Raw genomic sequence first — 23,661 nt, 5'->3', positions numbered from 1 at the left:
AAATTCTGGAAATTTAGAAAATGTTAGTGAATGACATGTCAAATCCTGATAGGTTGTTTAAAATAATTCTTAATATATAAAATTCTGTAAATTTCTAAAAATGTTAATTAGTAACATGTTGAATCACTATTGGTTGTTTTAAAGCTTAGGTGAACCGCCTTAGAAGCTTATAGCTCCTACTTTTATTTAGTATAATTATTCTCTAAACTCTCAAAACTATATATAATCTTTTTTTGACATGGTTTCCTAGTGTCACGATTCTAATTGTAATCTCTCTTTCTTCTTACTTTTTTTTTTTTCTGACCCAGAGAATTAAAATGTCGTCGTAACATACCTTGAGATGTTTATTGTTTGTGTAGAAACTTGTCCTCACTTACGAATAACTTACAAAAAATTGTAATTTGCTGAAGAATTTTTGATCTACCATAATTCTGGTAAATTTACCATCACAAATTCACAATTCTAGTATTTATTTATTTATTTATTATTATTATTTTGTTTTTACAGCCAATTCTAGTATTTATTAACTAACAAAAATTATAATTATAATTTAATACTTTTTTTCTACTAAATCCCTTGTGTGAGTTGTGATTTTATTTTATTTGTCCCATATAAAAGCAGAAACGAGAAACCCAAAAGAAAAAGAAAAAAAAAAAGAAGCGAGAGAAACAAATCAAACCCTTTCAAGGTTTCTTAGGGTTTGCAATCAAAGCGGGAGAGAAGAAATTGCCGAAAGCGAAGCCATGGATGAAGCTCTGACGAACGCTTCTGCAATCGGTGACCAACGCCAGAAGATCGAACAGTACAAACTCATCCTCTCCTCTGTTCTTTCATCTAACGATCTTCTCCAAGCCCAACGATTCATCGATCACAGTAATAATTTCTCTCTCATCTTCCTCCCCTATGTTACAATTTCTGGTTCGATTTTGATTTATGTTTCGTGACAATTTGGATTCCAGTTCTTTCCGATGATGTCCCGTTGGTGGTTTCGAGGCAGCTTTTGCAATCCTTCGCACAAGAGCTTGGGAGATTAGAACCAGAGACGCAGAAGGAGATTGCTCAGTTTACACTTACTCAGATTCAGCCCAGAGTTGTTTCCTTTGAGGAACAGGTTTGTTTACTCTTTCGTGTGCTTTCTAAACCCTATTTAGTCTAAGTCGAGAAGTATGTAGAGGGAGACGCTTGCTATTGTATTGGTATGGTGTTTGGAATCTACACTGAAAGTTACTTTGAGATGTTTGTTTTTACTAAGGATGCTGTTCTTTTTTGGATAACTGAGACAATGTACATTGTGTTGCTTTACAATCTTTGTATTTTAAGAGAGGAAACTGTTTTTGGGGTATTTTTGCAGGCACTTGTTATCAGAGAAAAACTTGCGGGTTTGTATGAATCAGAGCAGGAATGGACTAAAGCAGCGCAGATGTTGAGTGGCATTGATCTGGACTCTGGAATGAGGTGTGTTGCATTGAGCTGAATTTTCTTTTACTTTCTTCACCTTCATGTTCTTTTCTGTTACTTAATATTGGATTTGTGGTATTCTTTATTAGGGCCGTTGATGAGAACTTCAAGCTCTCAAAGTGTATCCAAATTGCTCGTTTGTATCTTGAGGTTTGTCTTTCCCTTCCATGTACATATGCACAATAGATTGTGTCCTTTTCATTAATTTGTAAGCATGTAAATCTGTTATCTCTAGTTATGAGATGGATTTTCGCATCGGAGTAATGGTTTATAGCTAATTGGTCTTGTTTCCTTATGTGGCTGCACTTCTTTACAGTTACAGAAGTTAGATCTTAAAAGCTCAAAAGAAACCATTTGTTGATTCAAACTTCAAATATTTGGACATTTTTCTAGAGAGATTTTATTCAAACTTAACTAGTCTTTTGACCAGATCTAAGCATGGTGATGAAACTAGGAATCTCGACTGTTAAGAAATTTATTCTTCTTCACAATATCACTTGTTTATTTGCTTCTAATGAGTAAATTGAGGCTACCAGTGTTGTATAAATACATTAGTTAGACTTTTATTGTTCTCTAATACTTTTGTGTTTTGAATATCTGCAGGATGATGATGCTGTAAACGCAGAGGCTTTCATAAATAAAGCTTCTTTCTTAGTGAGCAGTAGTCAGAATGAAGTTTTGAATTTGCAGTACAAGGTTGGCCCGTCTTAAACTAAGAATTAATTTGCTGGGTTATTAAGGAGCACTCCTTTTCAAGTTTTAATATATTTCCGTTTCAGGTCTGCTATGCTAGAATTTTGGACATGAAAAGAAAGTTTTTAGAGGCTGCACTTCGGTACTACGGCATCTCCCAGATAGAGCAACGCCAAATAGGGGATGAGTAAGTGAACCGACTTATCTCTCTGCTACATTTTTTTTTCTTTTCAAATTTCTCCTGTGTTGGTTTCCAGTTCGAATGCCTATAACGGTTAATCAATCTTCTATCCATCTTTGGACACTCACACAGTGTGATTGATGTCCTCCTATTTTCTCTCTCCAATACGTTTATAATATCTCGTTATTCTTCTAAGGTTTTCTAATATTTTCAGAGAGATTGATGAGAATGCTTTAGAGCAGGCCCTATCCGCTGCTGTCACATGTACCATATTAGCTGGAGCTGGTCCTCAACGATCTCGTGTTCTTGCAACTTTATATAAAGTAATTACCTTTGGATTATTAATAGAATGCTATTTCTTGCTTGCTTATTTATCGTTTTCTATAGCTTTGTCAATATCTTTTTCTTAACAGGATGAGCGTTGCTCCAAGCTGAAGATTTATCCTATCCTGCAGAAGGTTCTATCTCTTTTTACATACAAATCTTGTTTCCTCTAGTAGACAGACATACATTGCATGCATGTGGATATAGTATTGCTTGAACTCACGTATTACTCCTGCTTAAGCCAGTGTGATGTTTATTAGATTTGATTCATAAACAAATAAAAAAAAATCATGATAGCGTATAGAAGCTTGGTCAGAAATTGCATGCTAACTTTAATGTAACTTTCCAGGTGTATCTGGAAAGGATTTTAAGGAGACCAGAGATTGATGCTTTTTCAGAAGAACTAAGGCCACATCAGGTATGGACTTGTTATTAAGATTTAGATGTAGTTTTTGGTTATCATCGGACTTGGTAGGTTCATAACAAGATTATACGTTGTTGATTTTCAACAGAAAGCGTCTTTGCCTGACAAATCCACTGTTCTTGACCGTGCTATGATTGAGCATAACCTTCTAAGTGCAAGCAAACTCTACACAAACATAAGGTATGAGATGTAGAATTTATCTTGTTTGTGTTTCTGAGACTCGTTTGTTTTTCTAAACTGTTTGTACCTTAGGTTTGATGAATTGGGAACTCTGCTGGGGATTGATCCAAGAAAGGCGGAGAAGATAGCAGCTAATATGATTGGTCAAGACAGAATGAGGGGTTCCATAGATCAGGTATAAGCAATCAAAAATTACTGTCGGTTGAGCTTTGTAAGCAAAGCCCTGAAGAGAAATCTTGTTATTGTTGATTATTAAGGTGTTTAAAAATGTTATGTTACTGTCCAGGAAGAGGCTGTGATACATTTTGAGGATGACATTGAGGAACTACAACAATGGGATCAACAGGTCTCTCCCCCTTCCCTCTCTTTAGAGCAGTTATATATGTTCGTTTGTTTTATTGGTGTGGAATGACTGAAAAGTGGAATTTGTGCAGATATCGGGATTGTGCCAAGCTCTCAATGATATTCTGGATGGCATGGCAAAGAAAGGCTTGCCTGTTCCTGTATGATTGATTCCAAGCAGTGAGACCATCTCGTGATGATTATTTTGTATTAGCCGAGCCCAATAGATCGAGTCACATACCTAAGTTTTTGCCAAATTGCTGTGTTTTCTGGACAATTATTTCACCTCATTTGCTTTCTTGCGAATTCATGTCTATGCCTTTAGATTAATTGATACAGAGAGGGAAAGATTTGGGCATTGAAAAACGATTTTAAGAAAGTTAAAAAGAGGTTGTTCAGGGTACATTTTTACCTCAGAGCAAATTATTTTATGCATAGATGAAGCTTTATGGTGCAAGAGAATGATGAAAATAGTATTTACTTTAACATATTGGTCCATTTAATTGTAAAATCTTAAGAAGATTTTACTTACCTAAAGATTTTTAATTCGCGAACCAACAAAACTATTGCAACTTTAAGAAATCATTATAACGATAGTGGACGAAGAACTGCTAGTAATTATAACGAGGGTAACAATGTGTCATAACACCAAACAATTGAAGTGAAACTTGGGCAAGTGTAAAAAAGGAGACTACATTTCGAGGTTCCATGTAGTTTCTGCAGTTAATTTCGGGTTTTTCACTTCGTCCGCCAGATTCACAGATGCACATACCTGTTGAAACAAGAAGAAATTACTCGAGTCCATAAAGCACTAGATAGTTGTTTGCTTAGAAGAAAGCAAACCCGATCTCTAAATATGCCAATACACCAAACAATCTAATTGTCAATAATGATGCAGCAAAGGAACACATGAAACCTTATTGACATGCATCCCATGTAGGAATCAGTTTCATTTATCAAATTAGTTGTACCAAGTTTATAAGGTTTTAAGTCACTGATATCATGACTTACTTAAACTTAAAAGAACAAAGATAGCTAACAAAATATACCTTGAAACCACTTGCTTTGGTGTTCTTCGACCATTCCATACCAAGCAACTTACTAGACGTCTGATAAGTTGCCTTGACAGAGTCACCACTGTAAAATCTCCGAGAAACCGCAAAATCCCACGTATTTTTCGCCAAATCATAGCACGGCTCGAACGTAGCTAACCCTTCATGAGCATAAGAATACTTGAGCTTACAGTTGTTAGTGCCAACCATGTAGTTGGCAGAGAGTTTGTTTGCAGAATCAAACAAAAGACTCCCATCGAGAATTGTTCTGTTATCTGCTCTGCTATGAATGTAAGTCAAATTCAAGGGCTTCTCAGCAACCCTTACTGTGTTCATGAACTGAAACCTAACATCCTGTTAACCCAAAAAAGCACACAGACCAAATCAGATTACACCAAACCCTAAACCCCAAAACTCTTACTTGAATCAAAGCAATTGTTTGGTTCTGCCTCAATTCTTGAGAAATTAAACTGATTTGAATCAATCAATTGAAAATAAAGGAACTTTGACTTAATTAAAAGGTGAGAAGCAAAGAGTTGAGTTTTTTGTTTACCTTCTTAGGGACGTTGTACTCGACGATGAAGGAACCAGGCTTTTCGACGGCGAGGGAGAGGCCGTTCAAAGTAGGGCCAGCGACGAGGGTAGCATCGGTCATAGTTGCACGTAGCTTAATATCGCCGGCGTTAAAGGCGATTGAACCGATTCCACTGGTCTTGTCAGCATCGTACTTGCCTTTGAGAGAAGCCTTCATCGCCATTTTCTCAGAGCAGAGCTTTGGTGAGAGAGAGCGGCGAAAGAGGAGGAGACGATAAAACAAAAAAAAAACAAAAAAAAGAAGCACGGTGTTATTCTCCGCTCGAGTGTTCCTCTTTCGCACGTGCGAGTTAACCTCTTTTGGGGTTTTCAAACCTTTGCTTTGGTTGAGAAGGTGTTAAAGAAAACATACATAAATAAAATAAAAGGAAAATTACCTAGAATATTATTACATAAAAGTAGGTTTATTACTAGAACGACACGTTATGATTCTTGACTTACTCAAACAATACAGAAAAGTTTGATTATTACTTCTAAACCAGAATTGTGTGTTTTATTATGGTTTATGCCATTTACATTTAAAATTGTCTTTGATTTTTAAGAGAAAAGAACACAAAAACCTTGAAGTATTCATTCCTGACTTTTTTTGGATTTTCTTAAATTTGGGTTGGCAAAAAAAAATATGAGATTGATTCCTTTTAATTTGATTCAGACTAAAATCATGGCAAAAGAAAGAAATTTATCAGAGCTAGACAATTATTCTGTGAGCTCACTGTTCACTTTCTCTCTCAAGAACAAAGTTGTAGATCTAGTTTTTATTTTGCGTGAGTTTCGTTTTCTTATCCTACTATATTAATTGAGAAGTACAAATATGAAACTAACCTTAAAATATGTAAAAAATTACATTCAACTGCCATTAGAAAAAATTAATTAAGCTTAATGAACTAATTTAAATAAATATAATTAAATTAAAAATAAAAAACACTCATATATCAAATATTAAAAAATCTAAAAAAAATCTAAAAAAATATTTTCTCTCTCTAATAAATTATGAACGAAATTACTAATTATTTATTTAGAAAATATATAAACTAATCAGAATTTTAAAAACTAAGATTTTATATTCAAGTATACAATACAATTATTTTTAATAACTAAATTCAAAGATTTTGTTAAGATTTCAAATTATGATTCTCCTATCATCTTTATTTTATTTTATTTACAAATTGTTTAGAACTTTCATATAATACTTATAATTAATAAAATGCATATTTTTTCTGCATATGTTGTGATTTGAATTTTTTTAAAACGAAAATATATTACTTAATGTATGAAAATGTGTGTTTAATTTCCACATTGGCGGGTTGGTAAAAATAAATTTATATAGATGATAAATTAATAATTTTTATTTACTCACAATTATAATAGTAAAATTACTATTTTATATTTCACAAAATATGATGCAAATACAACAAATAAACAATATAAAATTATAATAATACGTCAAAAATAAAATACTATAATATTCTAAAATAATTAGTATTCAAATAGACTAATAGATTTACATAACAATTAAAAATAAATATTATATCAAACAAAATAATTTTAAAAAATAAAATAATAATTTTTGTTATTATATTATAAATTTTTTTAAAAATATTTACGTGCTTTAAGCACGGGATATATTCTAGTGATTGATTGTTGCAGGAACTTAGAGAAAGACAGGTTGAGGGCAAAGACATCTCTCCTNAAAAAAAAAAAAAAAAAAAAAAAAAAAAAAAAATTAGAAAAAAAAAAAAAAAGGGAAGCAGAAACAAATGTCAGTGAGGTGGCGAAGACTTGGGTTTCTTTGTGAATAAACCAAAACTTGGCGGTATGGATGGATTCTCTCCTCTTGTGTGTTTTCTTATATGTTTGCCAATTGCCACATCTAACCTTACGTCTTGGTATTGTTTAACAGAGGTTGAGGACACTCCAAACAGAATTGCTTTTGCGGATGGAGGCACAGTATTGTTGTCCCTACAATTAGTAATAGACTCGCAGATTCGGGCTTCAGCTCTCTCCCTGGCTCATCATCACTTCTTAACGACGACGACAAAAAAAACTCTCAACCCTGTTTCTGATCAGCTTCTCTCCTTCTTTCTTCCAGGGCGACGACTCTCGTCGTCTGAATTGGGTACGTTTCCCAGTTCTTCTAAATCTTATTATGCTTTTATTTCAGTACGCGGAAGTGACTTAGATTTACGAAATTTCAATCGATTCGAGTTGTTTAGGGTTGATATATCATGGTTCTGAATTCTGATTTAGCCTCTGTTATTGTTGAATTCGTGTAGGGTGTGTGAAAATCGAAGTGTAGAGGTTTGAAATTAGGGGTTTGTATTTGAATAGTTATGGATGGGAATAAGGATGATGCTTCTAGGTGTTTGAGAATCGCCAAAGACGCCATTGTTTCTGGTGATAAAGAACGAGCGTTGAAATTTATCAAGATGGCTAAGCGTCTTAATCCAAGTCTCTCTGTTGATCAACTTGTTGCTGCTTGTGACAATCTGGGTTCAGTTTCAAAGAATCCGTCTCTTGACGAAAAGCTCGAAACTGCGGATGGTGATGATAAGATTGAGACTGGAAAGGGTGATGAGAGAAAGAAGTATACTGAGGAAAATGTTGAGTTGGTTAGGAATGTAAATAGGAACAGCGACTACTACGCGATTTTGGGTTTAGAGAAGAACTGTTCGGTTGAAGAGATTAGAAAAGCTTATAGGAAGTTGTCTTTGAAAGTTCATCCGGATAAGAACAAGGCACCTGGTTCAGAGGAGGCGTTTAAGAAAGTTTCCAAAGCGTTTACGTGTTTGAGTGATGGTAACTCGAGAAGCCAGTATGATCAGGTGGGGTTTGTTGATGAGTTTGATCATGTTCAGAGGTGGAATCGTAGAATCAAGCAAACCACACTGGCATACCTCAGCTCAAGTATGCCAGTGTGGGGACAACAGCAGAGGTGATCTTTCTAAATTTTCTCACTTCTTTTTTCTTTCTATTGATTGTTAGATGAAGTTACACCTGTCAGATTTCTTTTCTAAGACATATTTTGCTATTGTCTCATCTTAAGACCTTCGCGGTTTTGTATTCAAAATTTTCTGCACTTTTTTTTTGGAATTGTGGGATCTGATATGAAGGATTTGTATGGACATTCTCTCATATATATACATAGGCATTCCACCTCTTTTATTAGTGAAAGAGGGGAATGCATCTTTGTTTACTATGTAAGAGGCTTATATCTCATGAAATCCTTCTTGCAGCCTTGCGGAGAGGTACAAATTGTTGAGGAAGATGTACCCCTGAGGACTCCCAGGGATGCGTTTGGAAAACTGCTACCGTTAAGCAAGTTGCAAGGTCGCTCACCCTTTAGTGCAATGTCGTTATCTACACCTCTTAAAGATATGGACGCTCAGTCAGTAGCAAATTCTGAAGAATGTTTCGAAAGTGCTCTTTCTCCTTCAGAAAAAAGACAATTATTCAGTAGTTGACTCAATATTTTATAACTCGGCAAGTAATGATGATGATCTAGTAGTAAGCACATCAGAGATGCAATCTAGTGGGTCTAACCCATACAGCTCTAGATCCATGGGATGGGTTTAGTATTTGCTATTACTGGTTATCTTGACTCTTGACTGTATTTATATTTTGGCAGTCTAAAGAGGGCAAAGAGAAGGCGACTCAGTGAGAAAGCTAAGGAAGCTCACGTTGAAGACATTTCATCAACTACACCTTCTGCAAGCCAACTCTGATTATAGGACTAATTAGAGATGAGTTGATATTTTGGGATTTTATAACCTATTGGTTAGGTTATTTTTTTGGATGTAACCTTATGATATTTTGTCTATGTTCAACCTAGATAACAATCAATTGTTAACCGTTTGGTTTATTATTTTTTATCATTGTTAACTGCACTTTCTGTACCCATTATGGATTTTTTTTAAAAAGAAATATTGTATACTATTGTAAAATAACATCTTAAGGTATTTGACGTAGAGATGTTTGAGAAAAGGGATCAAAGGATGGAGAAATAGTAGAGATGTTTGAGAAAAGAAGTGGGTGAGCTTAATGAAGTGATAGATGAGAAATAATATCTACTTAGAAGCTATAAGGAATAGAAGATGGAGCCTTTGCAGAAGATAAAAGAGTTGCAACAGAGACGAATGACAGAGATTTGTTTTATTGTAATTAATAGAATTTTAGGGAGAATGTGAGGTTTTATGTACAACTAGATCACTTAGATACAACTGAGAAAATTTCAGTATAACTTGAACTACTTGGTGCAACTGTACTAGAACTATTAAAATAAGTTTAAATATGGATCACGTGAAAAAAAAAAAAGATTTTTGGCGGCAGATATTCATTTAAAATCATCACACGTGTGGTAAAATGAATCAAAGACAACAGGATATTAGTAAAAAAATATTTGGTATACACATAATTATATATAGTTGTCCAGTTGTACTCTCATATTCATAGTTGAACTTTTGCATTTTTTTCGTATTTCCAGTTGGACTATAATATAAATTATTAATTAGCAGTTGGTCACAAGATTTATCACTATTAATTAGCATATACAAGGTTTTCATAACACAATGTTCATAAAAACTTTGGCCTCGCCTCTTTTGCTTCATTTGAGGTGATCACTTACTAAGTCTTCCTTATACTATAAAGAGTGTTTTATGTGAAAACGATAGTATATATTAGGTTTAACGACCCAATATCTCGAATGCCCAGCTTGCCAAGAAGATAGTATAAGGTCTCGAACTTTAGGATCCTTTTACATTCGAGACCTTATACTATCTTCCTTATACAATTCGTTTATTACCCTCTATAGTTAAAATGTAATTTTGTGTGGTTATTATTCATTACCTCTCGAAAATATAATAAATAAATAAACAATTACGAATTACATAGGTTGTTCTAGTAACATCTCTTACTTTTCTAGTAACATCTCTTACTTGTTCCATTTCTGGTGAACAACAACGACAATATTAGCTAGGGTTGTAGAAGAAGATATGTTGAAGATGACTACAAAATTACAATAATATTGTTCATTAAAACGGATTTATGGACCTACACTAAGCAAAAGAACGTTATGTACGTACACTAATCTCAAGAACATTATGTATGTATAAGTTCATATGTACGTAGACGTTTATATGTACGTACACGTTCGATTTTAGGTTTAATGAACCCGAAATTACCATAATATCCTCGTCTTCTACCTCTAACATACGACTGAAAACCGTAATTTCTCCTGCCTCACTTTATTTTTTCACGACTTCTGTCTATTTTTTTGGTTTCACTTGTGGGGTTTTTTCTCAACTATTATAGATTTTCGTCTCAACATCTGATTTCTAAATTAAAAACCTATAAAAAGTGAGTTATACAGATTTCCGAAACGATATCTTGCTCTTCCATGGATGAACCCAGAGGAAAGATTTCCGAAACTGAGTAGGAAAAAGACGTTTGAAAAGATTGATGTACTTAATGGTAGATAGTTTTTACAAATCAAACTGTTGAGGTACGTCAAAGTCCCTTAGTTTTGAAAAGATTGATGTATTTTACTTTATGTGGTTATTTGTTGTCTATTTTTTTTTCAAATTCCAATGCAACTTTACATGATAATTTTGGATATACTCTTTTATATAATCGTTATTCCTTAATTATGATAGTTCATCATTTATACATACATGGTTTTCAAAAACATTAAAATTTTCTAATGAATCTTGTACTCTCTATGTTTCATAAAAAGTGTCATTTTAACATATTTTATACAAATTGCAAAAATATTAAAATATTAAAATATACATATATGCTCTTATTTAATAAGTGACTAATGGGTTAATTTAGTTATAGATTAAGGATAAAATTAGGAAATCTAATGTAAAAGATAAATAAAAAATAAAAAATAATGTATTGCAATTGTAAAATGACATTTTTGTGAAAGAAAAATAAAATTAATGATCTTTGTTTGTGAAACAGAGGGAATGGTATTTTAGAGTGAAATAGACATACTTTTTTTTTTTTTTACATTGACACATGCTGAATGATAAATACACTTTGACTGTCCTCCTAACTTTTTTTCTGACGGCATTACAAATTGTATATGCATTCTCTTTTAGAGGAACCGAGTTCAAATACAGATTTGGTGAGAAGGCAACCAAATTGTATATGCATTCTCTTTTAGAGGAACCGATATTCATCGTTGCAACTTTGATGTGTGTCTTTGTTCCTGTTTTGTTAAACGAAGAAGTTGAAGCATAATCATTATGGAATACTTGTCTTGTCATCTATGAGTATGTGTTGAATATTATCGTTGAATAATATCGTTGTTTTCTTTGGAAATGAAACCATCTATGTTCTTTGTTGCAACGTTCTCGTCAAANAAAAAAAAAAAAAAAAAAAAAAAAAAAAAAAAAAAAAAAAAAAAAAAAAAAAAGATGCACTTATTAAATATATTGTTGACAGACCCAGTTTAATTGTCCATCAAACACAATATTTGAAGGAGAGGTGGCGTATGGAATTATTGTGTCCCAATCTCTAAAATTGCTTAATACATGTATTGTTTATACTATTTTGACCGAATAAATTGATATTTCTTTGATGTTTCTATTTTCTTTCCATATATATTTATATTTATTTTTAAATAATGCAATATGAACCAAAGGGAGTTTCTCCGATGAATAACTTTAGTTTGAATTTTTTTTTTCTTTTTGTATATAATATAAACTTTCCCATTAATATTCGAAGAATATCTAAAGTTGGAATATTAAGAGTAACCAATAATATTATTCTTGAATGAAATTAAATTCCATATATTTTTGATTTTTCAGAATAATATGTTTTTGTATTACCCACATAGTTTTCTACTTTTTCTTCTTCTAAGAATTGAAAGAACTTTATCTTTCTACTTTTGGGAAGGTTTACGGCATTCTTTTGTCTTAATGGTCGGCTTCAGTCCTCTGTAGTTGTAAAAATTTGTGATGACTATAAATAAAACTTGAAGTCTTGCGAAAAAAAGAAAAGAATATTTGGGTGAACAAAAAGGTGTCTAATACGTAAAACAACAAACAAAATCCAAGATCTCTTTTGGGTTGCGACTAAAAAGGGAAAGAGGAACATGAAAAAACCTCATCTCGCTGAAAGTAGTCTAACAAAACTTCCTAGAGAGATAAAACAAGTTCCATCCCATATAAAATTAAAGAGACCAAGATTTGTCCTAAAAACCAAATGTACAATGAAAACTGAAGCCCAAAAGTGTATAAACATCTCTCCAACTTCCTCCTCTTAATCATCAATTGTCTGAATCTCTCCCATCATGATCCTGTTACTAACCACATTAAATCCCAGAACTGATGCGCTCAAGCTTACCTTCTTCCCTTTCTTTGCCTTTTTCTTTCCTCCAACTTTTGAGAAGCCGTCATTTGCAGCACTAGTGTTATTATAATAATAGTCTTCTCCTGTGTTGTTTCGGGTCCCGACCCCCGAGCCTTTTGATTGAAATGCAATCTCAACTACTTCTGAAGGTAACAGGTCTTTGTAGTTGAGAAATTTGTCGATGAACTTGTGGTCCGGATCACGCGACCCCAGGTTCTCTGTCAGAAGAGTTTCAGCTTCTGATCGGGATAGCTTCAGACAAAATTCCAAGACACTTGTATCTGGCAAAAGAGATACACACGACATTAAAAACAGAATAGATGTTTGATCTAAGGAAAGAGAGGATGTTCCCGTATATGTTCTTCAATCAGTCCCAACAAGGTTACAAGACAGTTTGCCTAGGGCAGGCTCACCTAGAACTCGCAGAAAATGTATATATAGGGAAGGACCAAATACAAATTGAAGACTACAGTGTAATATGAACTTTATACCTTCTGAGCCAAGAAGTCTGAGACATTCGCTTTTGCACCAATCTCTGAAGCCATCCGCCTCTGGAAAACCACAGATCCACATGAGAAAAAACAAGCCAAGAGTTTCAGACAGACAGTGATTGTCAGTAAAAGCATACCTGTGAGTTTTGTCACTGCCTCCTTTTTCCCTTTTTGTGACGCCTGAGTGACAACAGGTGAAGACAAAACCCGATCTGCAGATCCAGTTGAAACTGATTTCTGTCGATTCAGTGAAGTTCCCGCATTGACTTTTCCAGTAGTGTTTTTGGTTCCCCAACTGCTTTGACTTGTAAGATGAGGAAAGTCTCCCCTGCTCGAAAAGAACTCTCAGTTAGTCTTATATCTTCAACACATATAAGATGATAATAAAATGCAAACTCATATAGCATGTAGAAACTATAAGGGAAAGCTGCTCCTTCAATATATTTAGTAATACAACATCACATATGACAACTTGAGAATTCAAGGAACAAGAAATGGGTTCATACTGTTTTGATTCCTGGGTTGATTGCTCAACTGGACCCCAGAAAAGGTCATCATCTCCTTTGGATTTTGACTGAGAGGAAGATTGAGAAATAGCCTGCGAAGGGGAAGATGCAGAACGTGACCAGGAAGCACCGCCCTGATGAGCCTGTGATGGAGTAGATTTCTGGGTGATAGGTACTGGACTAGGGGGTGGATGAGACGAGGTCGTCATCTTCTCCTGCTCCCTCACGATGTCCCTAAGCGAGCTAGGTTTTGTGGATTTTTTCGGACCAGTAGACCATGCCGCAGCCGGTGGAGGATTGTTTACAGTCTCTCCTTTCCAGAGAACAAAATCTCCCAGAGAAGGCCCAGAAGGAATAGCAGGCAAAACTTCCTTCTCCTGCTGCTGTACAACACGAGAACTTTTTCCCTTCTCAACCGAGTTTGTTTGGAGGGATGTATCTACAGTAGGAACATGTGCAGCAATTTTTGCCCCAGAATTCTTAGCTCTCGCAGATTTCTTGCGGCTCTTTTTCGTTTCCTTAGCCTCAATAAAGTTATCATCGTCTAAAGACTCTATATTAGTGGCTGTGACTTTCATAAATGCATCATTGTCAGAATTGATTTCCTTTACTTCCCTCGCTTTGTCACTGGATTTGGCAAAAACATCATCAGCCAGCAAGTCATGCAAGTGGCTTTTCTTAGCCTTAAGAGCAGGGACACTTTCAGGCTTTACAACACCGGTTTGAGTATTAGCTGACTCTGCATGAGTCTCTCTTAGTATGTTAGGATCTGAATGGGCAACAATCCCAGCCCAAGGAGCAGCCGAACCCACTGAACTCACAGTTGTAGAAATTTTTGGAGCTAAAGCTTCTGCTTGTGCTTCCCTCTGTTCTTCCATTTGAATTTCTAGCAATGACTTCGGTTTAAAGCCAGGAGCAGGCTTCCAAGCTCGGCCTGGTTGTGTTCGTGTGTTTTGAAGTGAAGACTCTTCTCCCCTGACTGAACCGGCTTCGGAACTCATTTGGGAGGTGTTAGAAGCTGTGACAGTGGAGCTCTTAATGAGGTGAGTGTCACTGTCTATCGAAGTGTCAACCGTCTTTCTAGCTTTTCCCTTTATCTCAGAATCATCAGCACTTCCTGGTTCAGGTTGCTTCGCCTCCTGCAGAGGAGCTCTAGACGTTATCTTAGCCAGGTCAGCAGACTGCTTAGCCCGCTGCTTCCTGGACTTCTTCTCAGAAGTCTTCCGTCCTCCAGATACTTCATTGTTTTTAACTTCAGTTGCAGGAGTCTCCACAGATAACTCACTACTGGTCTCTCCCTGTCCAGCACACAAGTCCTTAGCCTGCTCCTCCAGCAACTTATTATCACATGTTTCGGGAGCTGTTACAGTAGCAGTGGAGCTTTCGTTGGTTGCACAGCTCACAGGTTCATCCATATTATGTGTAGCATGATAGCCATGTGGGAAGACAGGCTTTTCAGAAGACATGATGTTCATGTAATCTGCAGTNTGAATTTCTAGCAATGACTTCGGTTTAAAGCCAGGAGCAGGCTTCCAAGCTCGGCCTGGTTGTGTTCGTGTGTTTTGAAGTGAAGACTCTTCTCCCCTGACTGAACCGGCTTCGGAACTCATTTGGGAGGTGTTAGAAGCTGTGACAGTGGAGCTCTTAATGAGGTGAGTGTCACTGTCTATCGAAGTGTCAACCGTCTTTCTAGCTTTTCCCTTTATCTCAGAATCATCAGCACTTCCTGGTTCAGGTTGCTTCGCCTCCTGCAGAGGAGCTCTAGACGTTATCTTAGCCAGGTCAGCAGACTGCTTAGCCCGCTGCTTCCTGGACTTCTTCTCAGAAGTCTTCCGTCCTCCAGATACTTCATTGTTTTTAACTTCAGTTGCAGGAGTCTCCACAGATAACTCACTACTGGTCTCTCCCTGTCCAGCACACAAGTCCTTAGCCTGCTCCTCCAGCAACTTATTATCACATGTTTCGGGAGCTGTTACAGTAGCAGTGGAGCTTTCGTTGGTTGCACAGCTCACAGGTTCATCCATATTATGTGTAGCATGATAGCCATGTGGGAAGACAGGCTTTTCAGAAGACATGATGTTCATGTAATCTGCAGTAACTGTTCTTTCATATTCTGATTTTGAATCATTTTTATGGGTATCATCAATTTGATCAGCCAGAGCCATCCCCTCGTTCATCCTAGGGTCAACATTACCAAACAGCTGGTGTTGCAGGTGCCGAGAGGGGGTTTCGAACGAAGCAACATTCTGATTGCTTGCAAGAGTTACTGGGAGCAAATCAGCTAAGTTGGCACCTCTCTCCTCATGGGAAACAGAAACCTGCATCTGTTGATTGACCTGTGACATATCTTTTGATGGTTGCAGCCTAAGTGCATCAAAAGATGCCTGCAACTGCCCATAAGATGGCTCTCCAAACCTTTGCTGAGAACGTTGTTGATCTGCAAGTACCTGGGAAAACAGCTGCTGTTGCTGTCGTAACAACTGCTGCTGCTCTTCCTGTTTCTGTTGGTGTTTAAGCAAAAGCATCTTTTCCACCAATAGACGCTGATGTTGGGCAGAAAGTGGTGTCTGAGCATTCAACTGCAACAAGAGCTGTTGCTGCTGCAACAGATTGAGCGATTGCTGATCTTGAGAGAGTCCAGTGGCAAGCATCATATCAGGTGATAACATGCCACCAGGATTATTTTCAATAGGCTGACCAAGTAAACCTGCCAAAGGTAAATTATGCTCCGGCAGTCTCTGCTGTTGGGCCCCAAATGGAGTTTGCGTTTGGAAACTTTTGGCATGATGCAAATCACTTTCCTTTTGATTGGATTGTGACCAAGCAGGAGGAGGACCACTAACAGCAGGAGAAGACCTATCCGTTACACCTTGGAGGATGGACAACAAATCAGAACTCGGAGAACGGGCAGGTTGTTGAACATTTTCTGACACATTCTCTGATCCTGGCATCAGGTTTGCAGATTCTCGACCAGGCCAATATGAATATGGACTAGGTATTGATCTCTGCCTCTCAAGTTCCAGTTTCTTGGCCAAGAGATACATGTCAGCCCCACCATCAGTAACTGGTAAAGATAACCCACCGGAACTATTTACTCCATATCCTTGAACACCTACAGAGACAACATTGAAACAGAGAAAACAAATAAAGTTACTGGTCCTGAACAGCTAATAGTATAACAAAATATATTCTTAGAACACCTTAAATAACTAACGCTAGGACTACCTTGAGCTGAACTGTTCAAACCCCCAGACATCAATGATTCAATAAACTGATTCTCCGCTACAGTCCCTGCAACATGCTTATACCTCATATCATTTTGCACCATCTGAGCCTCACCCATCCCAGAATGAACATTTCCCACACCAGGGAAGGCTGATGGACCAACTGCATCAACAAATTCGTTTTGCTTGGCACCAGTAAAACCAGGTGGTGGACCCGACTTAGCCCGCAAATGTGGCATTACATCACCAAGTAATGAAAAAGGAGAATCATTTGGTGCAGTTGCAACACGAACTAGCAAATCTATGCCAAAATATCCAGCCTCAAACCATCCAATGATATCAGATCCAGAAAAAGGGCCTTGAATTAGACCCTGAGGATCTTTATAATAGAGTGAAAGTTCTTCAGGTGAAGGTGGCAGAAGCTTTCTGACTTCCTGGCCCCTGTCAAACACCAGAGATGGCTGCCTTCTAAGTGCAGGATCTTCATTGATTTGCCATCTTGAGTCACCTTTGGATTGTGGCAACATCATATTATTGCTGCCTAAATGATTTATTGAATCTTTAGGATGCGACCAGACGCTGTCCGAAGATTTCAGCCTGCTATCAGCTGAAGGATCATTCCAATCATGTGAGTTCCTATTTGACCTTTCTCCCGCAGAAGGCTGACGCCATGGAGAGACTGATTGAACATGAGTATTTCCCTGCATACTGAGTTCTTTCTGTTCTCTGACAGGCACCTCATTGCCTTTCCTAAAAGGTGCATAACCTTCATGAGAAGCTGCAAAAGGACAGAAACCATAATGTGAGAGGCTAGTAGGGACATAGAAAGAACTTGAATCATCTAGATTAAATATTAGCATTTTCAGCTTTGACAACACTGCTTATAGGATTTTAATGAATATGAGTATGGAAATCGACATCCACTCAATTCCAATACCAGCTTTATCTAACAAGAGTAAAAAAAAAGCAGCACTTTTTCTTTTTTTGACATTCGAGTCAACGAAGCTGCACGAATGCCCCAATATGGCAACGCATACCTTCAGGCCTAAACTTATCATCTGGATAGTTCCTTGTTTCATTACTTTCATCTTTAGGTTCTTCAGCGGCGAATGTCATATCTTCTCTGCTTCCAGCTGCACCAAGGCATTCACAAAATTTACTCATTTATGTCATATACATAACACTAGAAGCTTAGATGTCTTTCACAGAATTCTTACCCGGCCTGATTCGCCTAGGTTGTGAAAATTCAGCTGGATTTCGTCCACCGGTGCCATCCTTGGTCGTCTGAGGGGCACCACTGCTCACTATTTTTCCTTTCTCAATCGCATCCAGAACATTCTGTGAGTAACAACAAGGATATATAGATGAGAGTTGAGATATTTTAGGAAGAAAAAGATCAACTAAATTAGGAAATACTCACCACTTCATCGGAACTTGGAGCGCAAAGAGCCAAAGGATCCGATGGCTGATCACACGTAAGGGAAGGAACCTCAATGAACCCATCTGGAAACTTTTCATAACACTCTGAGTCAGCCATCCTGTACACATCCAACAGTTTCATTCTGCTATATCTCAGATGGGGAGGCTGTCCAGGACCACTTTCCCCCTTGTCAGAGGCAGATCCAGGGGCGTGAGACTGGTTTGACGCGCTAGTAAAAAGGCTTCCACCAGGACTCAACCTTCCACGTCCAGCTGAAAAGATAGCAGTGTTGTCTCCGCGCCCCCTACTGTGAGAGAAGGCTGGAACCTGCTTGTTTGGTGTTGATTGGCTGTGAAGAGCTTCACCTCTTCCTCGACCTTGAGAGGGTCTCCAGGGCCGGTAATGGTCTCCATCACCAGTAGGAAGGGATGGACCCTTCTCACGAATGACTTCACCGTCCTTACCAGGTTCATCCCACCTATTACGCGGAATCTCAGCTTCCTTATCATCAGGTCCCCAGCGAGAGTTCCACTTGCTCTCACGCCGCTGGTCTGGCACAGCATCCTTGTTTCCTGAATCAGTCCACCGGTCATTCGGACCACGTCGTGGTTCTCCAAATTTAGGAGCCACATTATCCCACCTGTCCACCTTCTTATTATCAGCAGGAGAGTCTTTCTCGCCATTCCGCCAGCGGTCTTTTCTGACAGTGGACAAGGTATCCCTTTCCTCATCACGCCAACGATCGCGACGACCACTTTCCGCATCAAGTAAGGATGGCCGGAAAACATCTTTTTTCTTCAGATGATCTGGTATCTCCTCCCCATTTCCTGTTGGTCTCACAACATCCTGGTTCCCATGAGGATTTGGATCCTGTAAAAGTTAAGCCAGTTCACATGTTAAAAGCGAAAAGATAAAACGAAAAAAAAAATAAACTGCAGGCATATAAGCATTAAGCAATATAAACAATACCCCAGTTCCCATTCCAGTCTTGTTCTCCCCTGGTTTGGAGAGAAGCCACTGAGGTGAAAGAGGAATCGCATTGTCAGAACCCTGGATATCTGCACATGATAAGGCCACAAATGTCACTCTAGTCCCACTAGTAAAAGACACAGACACAGTATGGTCGCTAAACTCGCAATTTCACAATGGACACACCATGAAGTACAAAAAGGTCTGACATTCAAGACTGAAACAATCCACATCTAGTGGATCTGCAACAATACTAAACAACAACAACGAACTTAAAACACCAGTTTTCTGACAAGGTAAGGAATCCATATAAAATTGATAACAAGCACACATAGAGCTCATGGTACCATCAAAAAAATCATAACTTTTTAACTATTACAAATATCAAAAAAAAATCAAAACAAACTCAGTCCCAAAATCAAAACCCCAGGAGCTAAAAACTTTGTAATGCTATCGCTTTTGCTCTCAAACAAAAAGCGATCCAAAGACACCAAAAACCCTAATTAAAGACTTATATAGAACTCTGTTAACGCTAATTCAATCATCGATTAAGCATCGATGAGAGAGAGAGAGAAGAGCTGCTGCCATCACACTAAAAAAATTAAGATTGTCTTCGAGTCTCCGTAATGAGAAGAAGACCCGAAAAACACAGAATCATCGAAAGGAGCTAAGAAAAAAAAAACGATTGAGAATGGGGAAATACCCTTGAAGATCTGGTGCGGTGGATTGACGGTGAGGTGCTTGTTGCGGTGGTCTGCGGCGGAGCCAGCGGAGGAGTTAGCCATGGATTGATCGGTTTCGAAGTTACAGAGTTTACAAAGAGAGAGAGATGAAGCGCAAAGGAGAATAGAGAGAGAGCGAGGAGAGATTAAGGGTGAAGAGGAACGTAGGTTTAAAAGAGAGAGAGACCCCCATAGAGGAACGACTAAACGACGGCGTACGTTAAAGCTCTTTCATATCCAGCGTATTTTAGTATTCTCCATCTCCTTTGGTAATCTATTAAAAAAAAAAGAGAAAAATTAAAAATCTTTTCTCTTTTTTTTTTTTTTTCTCTCTCTTTAGGGTTTAGACAGTTTCCCCATGATTATCCACTTTGTGTCTGAACACACGCGCGTTTTCAGCGCGTTGTAGCGGTTTTCCTATGAATAACAGTCCACGTGTTGTGTACGCGCCGTGTAGTGAACGAGAAGATGAGATTGATGTTAATTTGTGTGTTAACTTAGCTTGTTTTTGTTGTTCTCGCTCGAACTTTTTTTGTTGTTGTTTTTTTTACCGAGTCCTTTGTGATACGAAGCGTGGCGTCTCTTGGGTCTTGTATGAGTAGAGAGAGTTGCTACGAAATAACCCTAATCCGGGAATTAAAGAGGCAGAGCAGGACGGTTTTTGGATTGGGTTTTGACTTTCAGACTGGTTGTGTGTGTACTACTGATACACCACCACATGCGTTTGGGAGTATCTTTATGTGTGGTTTGTAAATGTCACGATTTTACAACTTCTAAGTTTTTTTTTTCTTTTTTTTTTTATAAAAAAAATATGATCACAACCATCGGTTAAGTAAAAACAAACAACCATTTTATTATTAAGTAATGAAAAAACATTTCCGAATTTGGGTAGTTTTTCTCATAAATTTAATCTTTATATCTACATTAGTAATCTTTGTACAATATATGACTTATAAAAACATATGATTTGTATATGAAATTTGTTCCAAATCTCTTAACTTAATTTTTAATTAGTTTAAGAATTTAATTTTATTATGAATATACAGATATTCCTATATAAGTCATATATTGTATATTTTTTTTGTTACATAGCTAGTGTAACCGATGTCAAACAGTCACAAATCACTCCCAAACGCATTTATTTTTTAATATTTATACTAATTTTTTAAATTGTTTAGTAACGCCTAAAACCATATCTGTCCAATTTCGCAAATTCTGATACATGCATCCGCAACCGTTACACTTAAACCAATCACATATTTATTATAAGAGTGTTTTAAAGGTTAGAGAGCGCTTTTTTTTAACACCGATAAATCATCTATTGTATCATAAGAGTTCACATGCAACAAAACCATTCAAATACAACCATTGAAACAAATAAAAGAAATTGAACACAATTTCGAGGAAGAAGTGGAACTATGGAAGTGACCTGTTTTCAAACAGAAGCCTTACAAGCAACATAATAAATTTGTTAAGTCCCCTCTTCGTACACTCATACTCATAAAATACTAATATTTTATGGATGATCTTATAGATGAGACTCCTAAATGCTTTTCGCATCACTCTAATTAGACAATAAATCTGATGTGTTGTTTGAGATGGTTCTGAATCATATCTTTTGAAATGCCATGCACATCGCGGGGTAGTGACTATGAAGTTGTCCGTGTATGGTCGGTTGTCGATTATATTAATCACCTCCTTGTCCACCAATTTGTCACATCTTTTTAACCATAATATTTCTGGATCCCATATTTGTCGACCAAGGCACCAATTGCGAGTAAGTTTCACTATGGGCCTCAATTGATCTTCCGTTACAACCTCTTGAAATGTTTCAATGGGAAGTGCACCAAAATCAATTAGAAATTGGTAGTGGAATGCCAAATTGACATCATAATGGAATGTCCCAATCACATACATGGAAGATGCCTGAACGGAACCATCAAGGAACTGTCCCAAACCGGCATCGAGATCCGGATATACCGTTCCAGCAAAGAGAAGGCAAAGATAATGGCTTCACCATAATAGAATTCATTTTTTTTAACATTTATAATAATCTTATAAATCGTTTAGTAACGTCTAAAACTACATCTGTCCAATTCTACAAACTTTCGCGCATGCATCTGCAACCGTTACATTTAAACCAGTCACACGTTTATTATAAGAGTGTTTTAAAGGTTAGAGAGCTAATTGACAGGAATATATATATATATATATATATATATATATATAAATATATTGGGTTTAGTTAAAAAGGTTGGGCATATGTTCCAAACCAAAATTTTGGTAATACAATTCTGTTTTAGTTTGTAGCTAGAAACCAATTGGAAGTCTTTCGTTTTAATCGGTAATATATATTATGTTTTGATGGTCATATAATTTTTTGATACACGCTTTCTCGATTTTAGAGAATGCATTATTTCATGAGCGATCATAACATTATCAATGACCAATCTCTCTGGTATGAAAGCAGCTTGTGTGTCGGAGACAATAGCATCTAAATGTTTATACATTTATGATATTATATATAAAAACTAAATAAAGAAAATTCATTATAGAAAAAACTTGTTAAATCATATAATAATTTAATTCATATCAATGAATGGTTATACCATGTAGATAAAGTTAAAATTTATAAATTTTAATTTATGTAGGTACAAAATTAAATTTAAAAAAAAAATACATTGAAGCAAGCAAAAACATAACTAGAAGATAATTGATTAAAGATCTTGTAGGAACACTTAAGTACAGTTAGGACTGTATCTAGAACCACCTAGTTTAGTAGTAAACCACCTGTTAGTACAAATACTTATAAGGTATGTTTCTATGAGCGCCTAATACTTAGACCGCCTAAATGTTCACCTAGATCACTTTTTAGAACATTACACATGATGTTACGAAATTGCCTTAATCAAATGATACTAATTAACCAAAAAAATACTAAAGTTTATTTTTGAAATACTTAAATAATAAATTTGCTAAACTTGGATTGTTTTAATTCATTTTAATATTGATATTCGTGAACATAAAATATTGATAGTTGCAAAAATCGGAAGATCTAAATAAATTGATTTTAAGTGCAATTTGTTCGGAAAAAAAAATTCATTCTCAGTTAACTCTAGTTAGGCCCATCCCAGCTAAGATAGTGATCAACATACAAAGGCCAAACTGACCACAACTAGGGTTTAAGGATGATAATAAAGATACCTTGAAGAAGAGAAAGGGAAGCCCAAGAGATATGAGAGAAGGAAAGAGAAAAAACTATAAAACCTTGTAAGAGATGATAAGGATAAAGAATCAATGGCTTCACCCTAAGCATACAACCCCATCTATGCCACATATCCATGTCTTTATTCTCTACCACTGTTCTTTCATATGTGTTGAAGATTCTAATCTATGATTGTTACAAACCATGTAAGCAAAAAAGATTGATAACTTTGCTTGGTCCATGCTAACCCTAGTGTTTGGGCAAAAGTGATCGGTTTTCTTATAAACTACGTAAAACATAAAGTAGATTGAATAGTCGTTTTTATTGATCAAAGTATTGAGCTCAAATACAAGAATTCAAGACACAATGAATCAATCTATAAATTTCATTTGTGTTTTAGAATTGAGTTGTGCATCTTGCGTTTAAGTCTCTTGCTTTACTCTTGATGTCCTCATGTTATGTCGTTCTCTCTTTTCATAGAGAAAATTTTATCCTAATCCTTTTAGGTTCTCTCTTGGGTTAT

At 36.4% G+C, this 23,661-nt stretch overlaps 4 protein-coding genes across 8 annotated transcripts; 2 read left to right on the top strand and 2 right to left on the bottom strand.

Moving 5' to 3' along the window:
• LOC104771439 (COP9 signalosome complex subunit 4) lies at nucleotides 629–4,011 on the top strand. The gene is made up of 13 exons (XM_010495961.1): nucleotides 629–873; nucleotides 960–1,111; nucleotides 1,352–1,455; nucleotides 1,548–1,608; nucleotides 2,062–2,154; nucleotides 2,238–2,338; nucleotides 2,547–2,655; nucleotides 2,746–2,790; nucleotides 3,006–3,074; nucleotides 3,169–3,260; nucleotides 3,333–3,435; nucleotides 3,547–3,606; nucleotides 3,695–4,011. The coding sequence occupies exons 1-13, from the start codon at nucleotides 744–746 to the stop codon at nucleotides 3,767–3,769; spliced, it is 1,194 nt and encodes a 397-aa protein (XP_010494263.1). The 5' UTR covers nucleotides 629–743; the 3' UTR covers nucleotides 3,770–4,011.
• LOC104771438 (outer envelope pore protein 24B, chloroplastic) lies at nucleotides 4,167–5,489 on the bottom strand. Its single transcript, XM_010495960.2, has 3 exons — nucleotides 5,208–5,489; nucleotides 4,652–5,008; nucleotides 4,167–4,374 (listed from the first exon to the last, which is right to left on the bottom strand). Exons 1-3 carry the CDS (start codon nucleotides 5,409–5,411, stop codon nucleotides 4,294–4,296), a joined length of 642 nt encoding a protein of 213 aa, XP_010494262.1. The 5' UTR covers nucleotides 5,412–5,489; the 3' UTR covers nucleotides 4,167–4,293.
• Nucleotides 6,997–9,112, top strand: LOC104771437 (chaperone protein dnaJ 49-like). Of its 3 annotated transcripts, none has more exons than XM_010495958.1 (4): nucleotides 6,997–7,061; nucleotides 7,149–7,364; nucleotides 7,522–8,180; nucleotides 8,482–9,112. In XM_010495958.1, exons 3-4 carry the CDS (start codon nucleotides 7,579–7,581, stop codon nucleotides 8,522–8,524), a joined length of 645 nt encoding a protein of 214 aa, XP_010494260.1. In that variant the 5' UTR covers nucleotides 6,997–7,061; nucleotides 7,149–7,364; nucleotides 7,522–7,578; the 3' UTR covers nucleotides 8,525–9,112. The 3 variants fall into 3 exon arrangements, 1 of the variants encoding a protein (XP_010494260.1); XR_764827.2 differs by lacking the exon at nucleotides 6,997–7,061 and having other exon boundaries at nucleotides 7,095–7,364; nucleotides 8,482–8,575; nucleotides 8,874–9,112; XR_764826.2 differs by lacking the exon at nucleotides 6,997–7,061 and having other exon boundaries at nucleotides 7,095–7,364; nucleotides 8,482–8,752; nucleotides 8,874–9,112.
• Nucleotides 12,240–20,105, bottom strand: LOC104771436. Of its 3 annotated transcripts, none has more exons than XM_019242307.1 (11): nucleotides 19,915–20,105; nucleotides 19,212–19,300; nucleotides 18,243–19,112; nucleotides 18,040–18,160; nucleotides 17,860–17,955; nucleotides 16,824–17,600; nucleotides 15,092–16,710; nucleotides 13,599–14,482; nucleotides 13,230–13,420; nucleotides 13,093–13,152; nucleotides 12,240–12,882 (listed from the first exon to the last, which is right to left on the bottom strand). In XM_019242307.1, exons 1-11 carry the CDS (start codon nucleotides 19,994–19,996, stop codon nucleotides 12,512–12,514), a joined length of 5,160 nt encoding a protein of 1,719 aa, XP_019097852.1. In that variant the 5' UTR covers nucleotides 19,997–20,105; the 3' UTR covers nucleotides 12,240–12,511. The 3 variants fall into 3 exon arrangements, with proteins under 3 accessions (XP_019097852.1, XP_010494258.1, XP_010494257.1); XM_010495956.2 differs by having other exon boundaries at nucleotides 13,599–14,920; nucleotides 15,530–16,710; XM_010495955.2 differs by having other exon boundaries at nucleotides 13,599–15,073; nucleotides 15,683–16,710; nucleotides 19,915–20,104.

This window comes from Camelina sativa, chromosome 20, assembly GCF_000633955.1.
Source record: "Camelina sativa cultivar DH55 chromosome 20, Cs, whole genome shotgun sequence".
In the NCBI taxonomy this organism is placed as follows: domain Eukaryota; kingdom Viridiplantae; phylum Streptophyta; class Magnoliopsida; order Brassicales; family Brassicaceae; genus Camelina; species Camelina sativa.
This window is presented reverse-complemented; position numbering and strand designations above follow the sequence as displayed.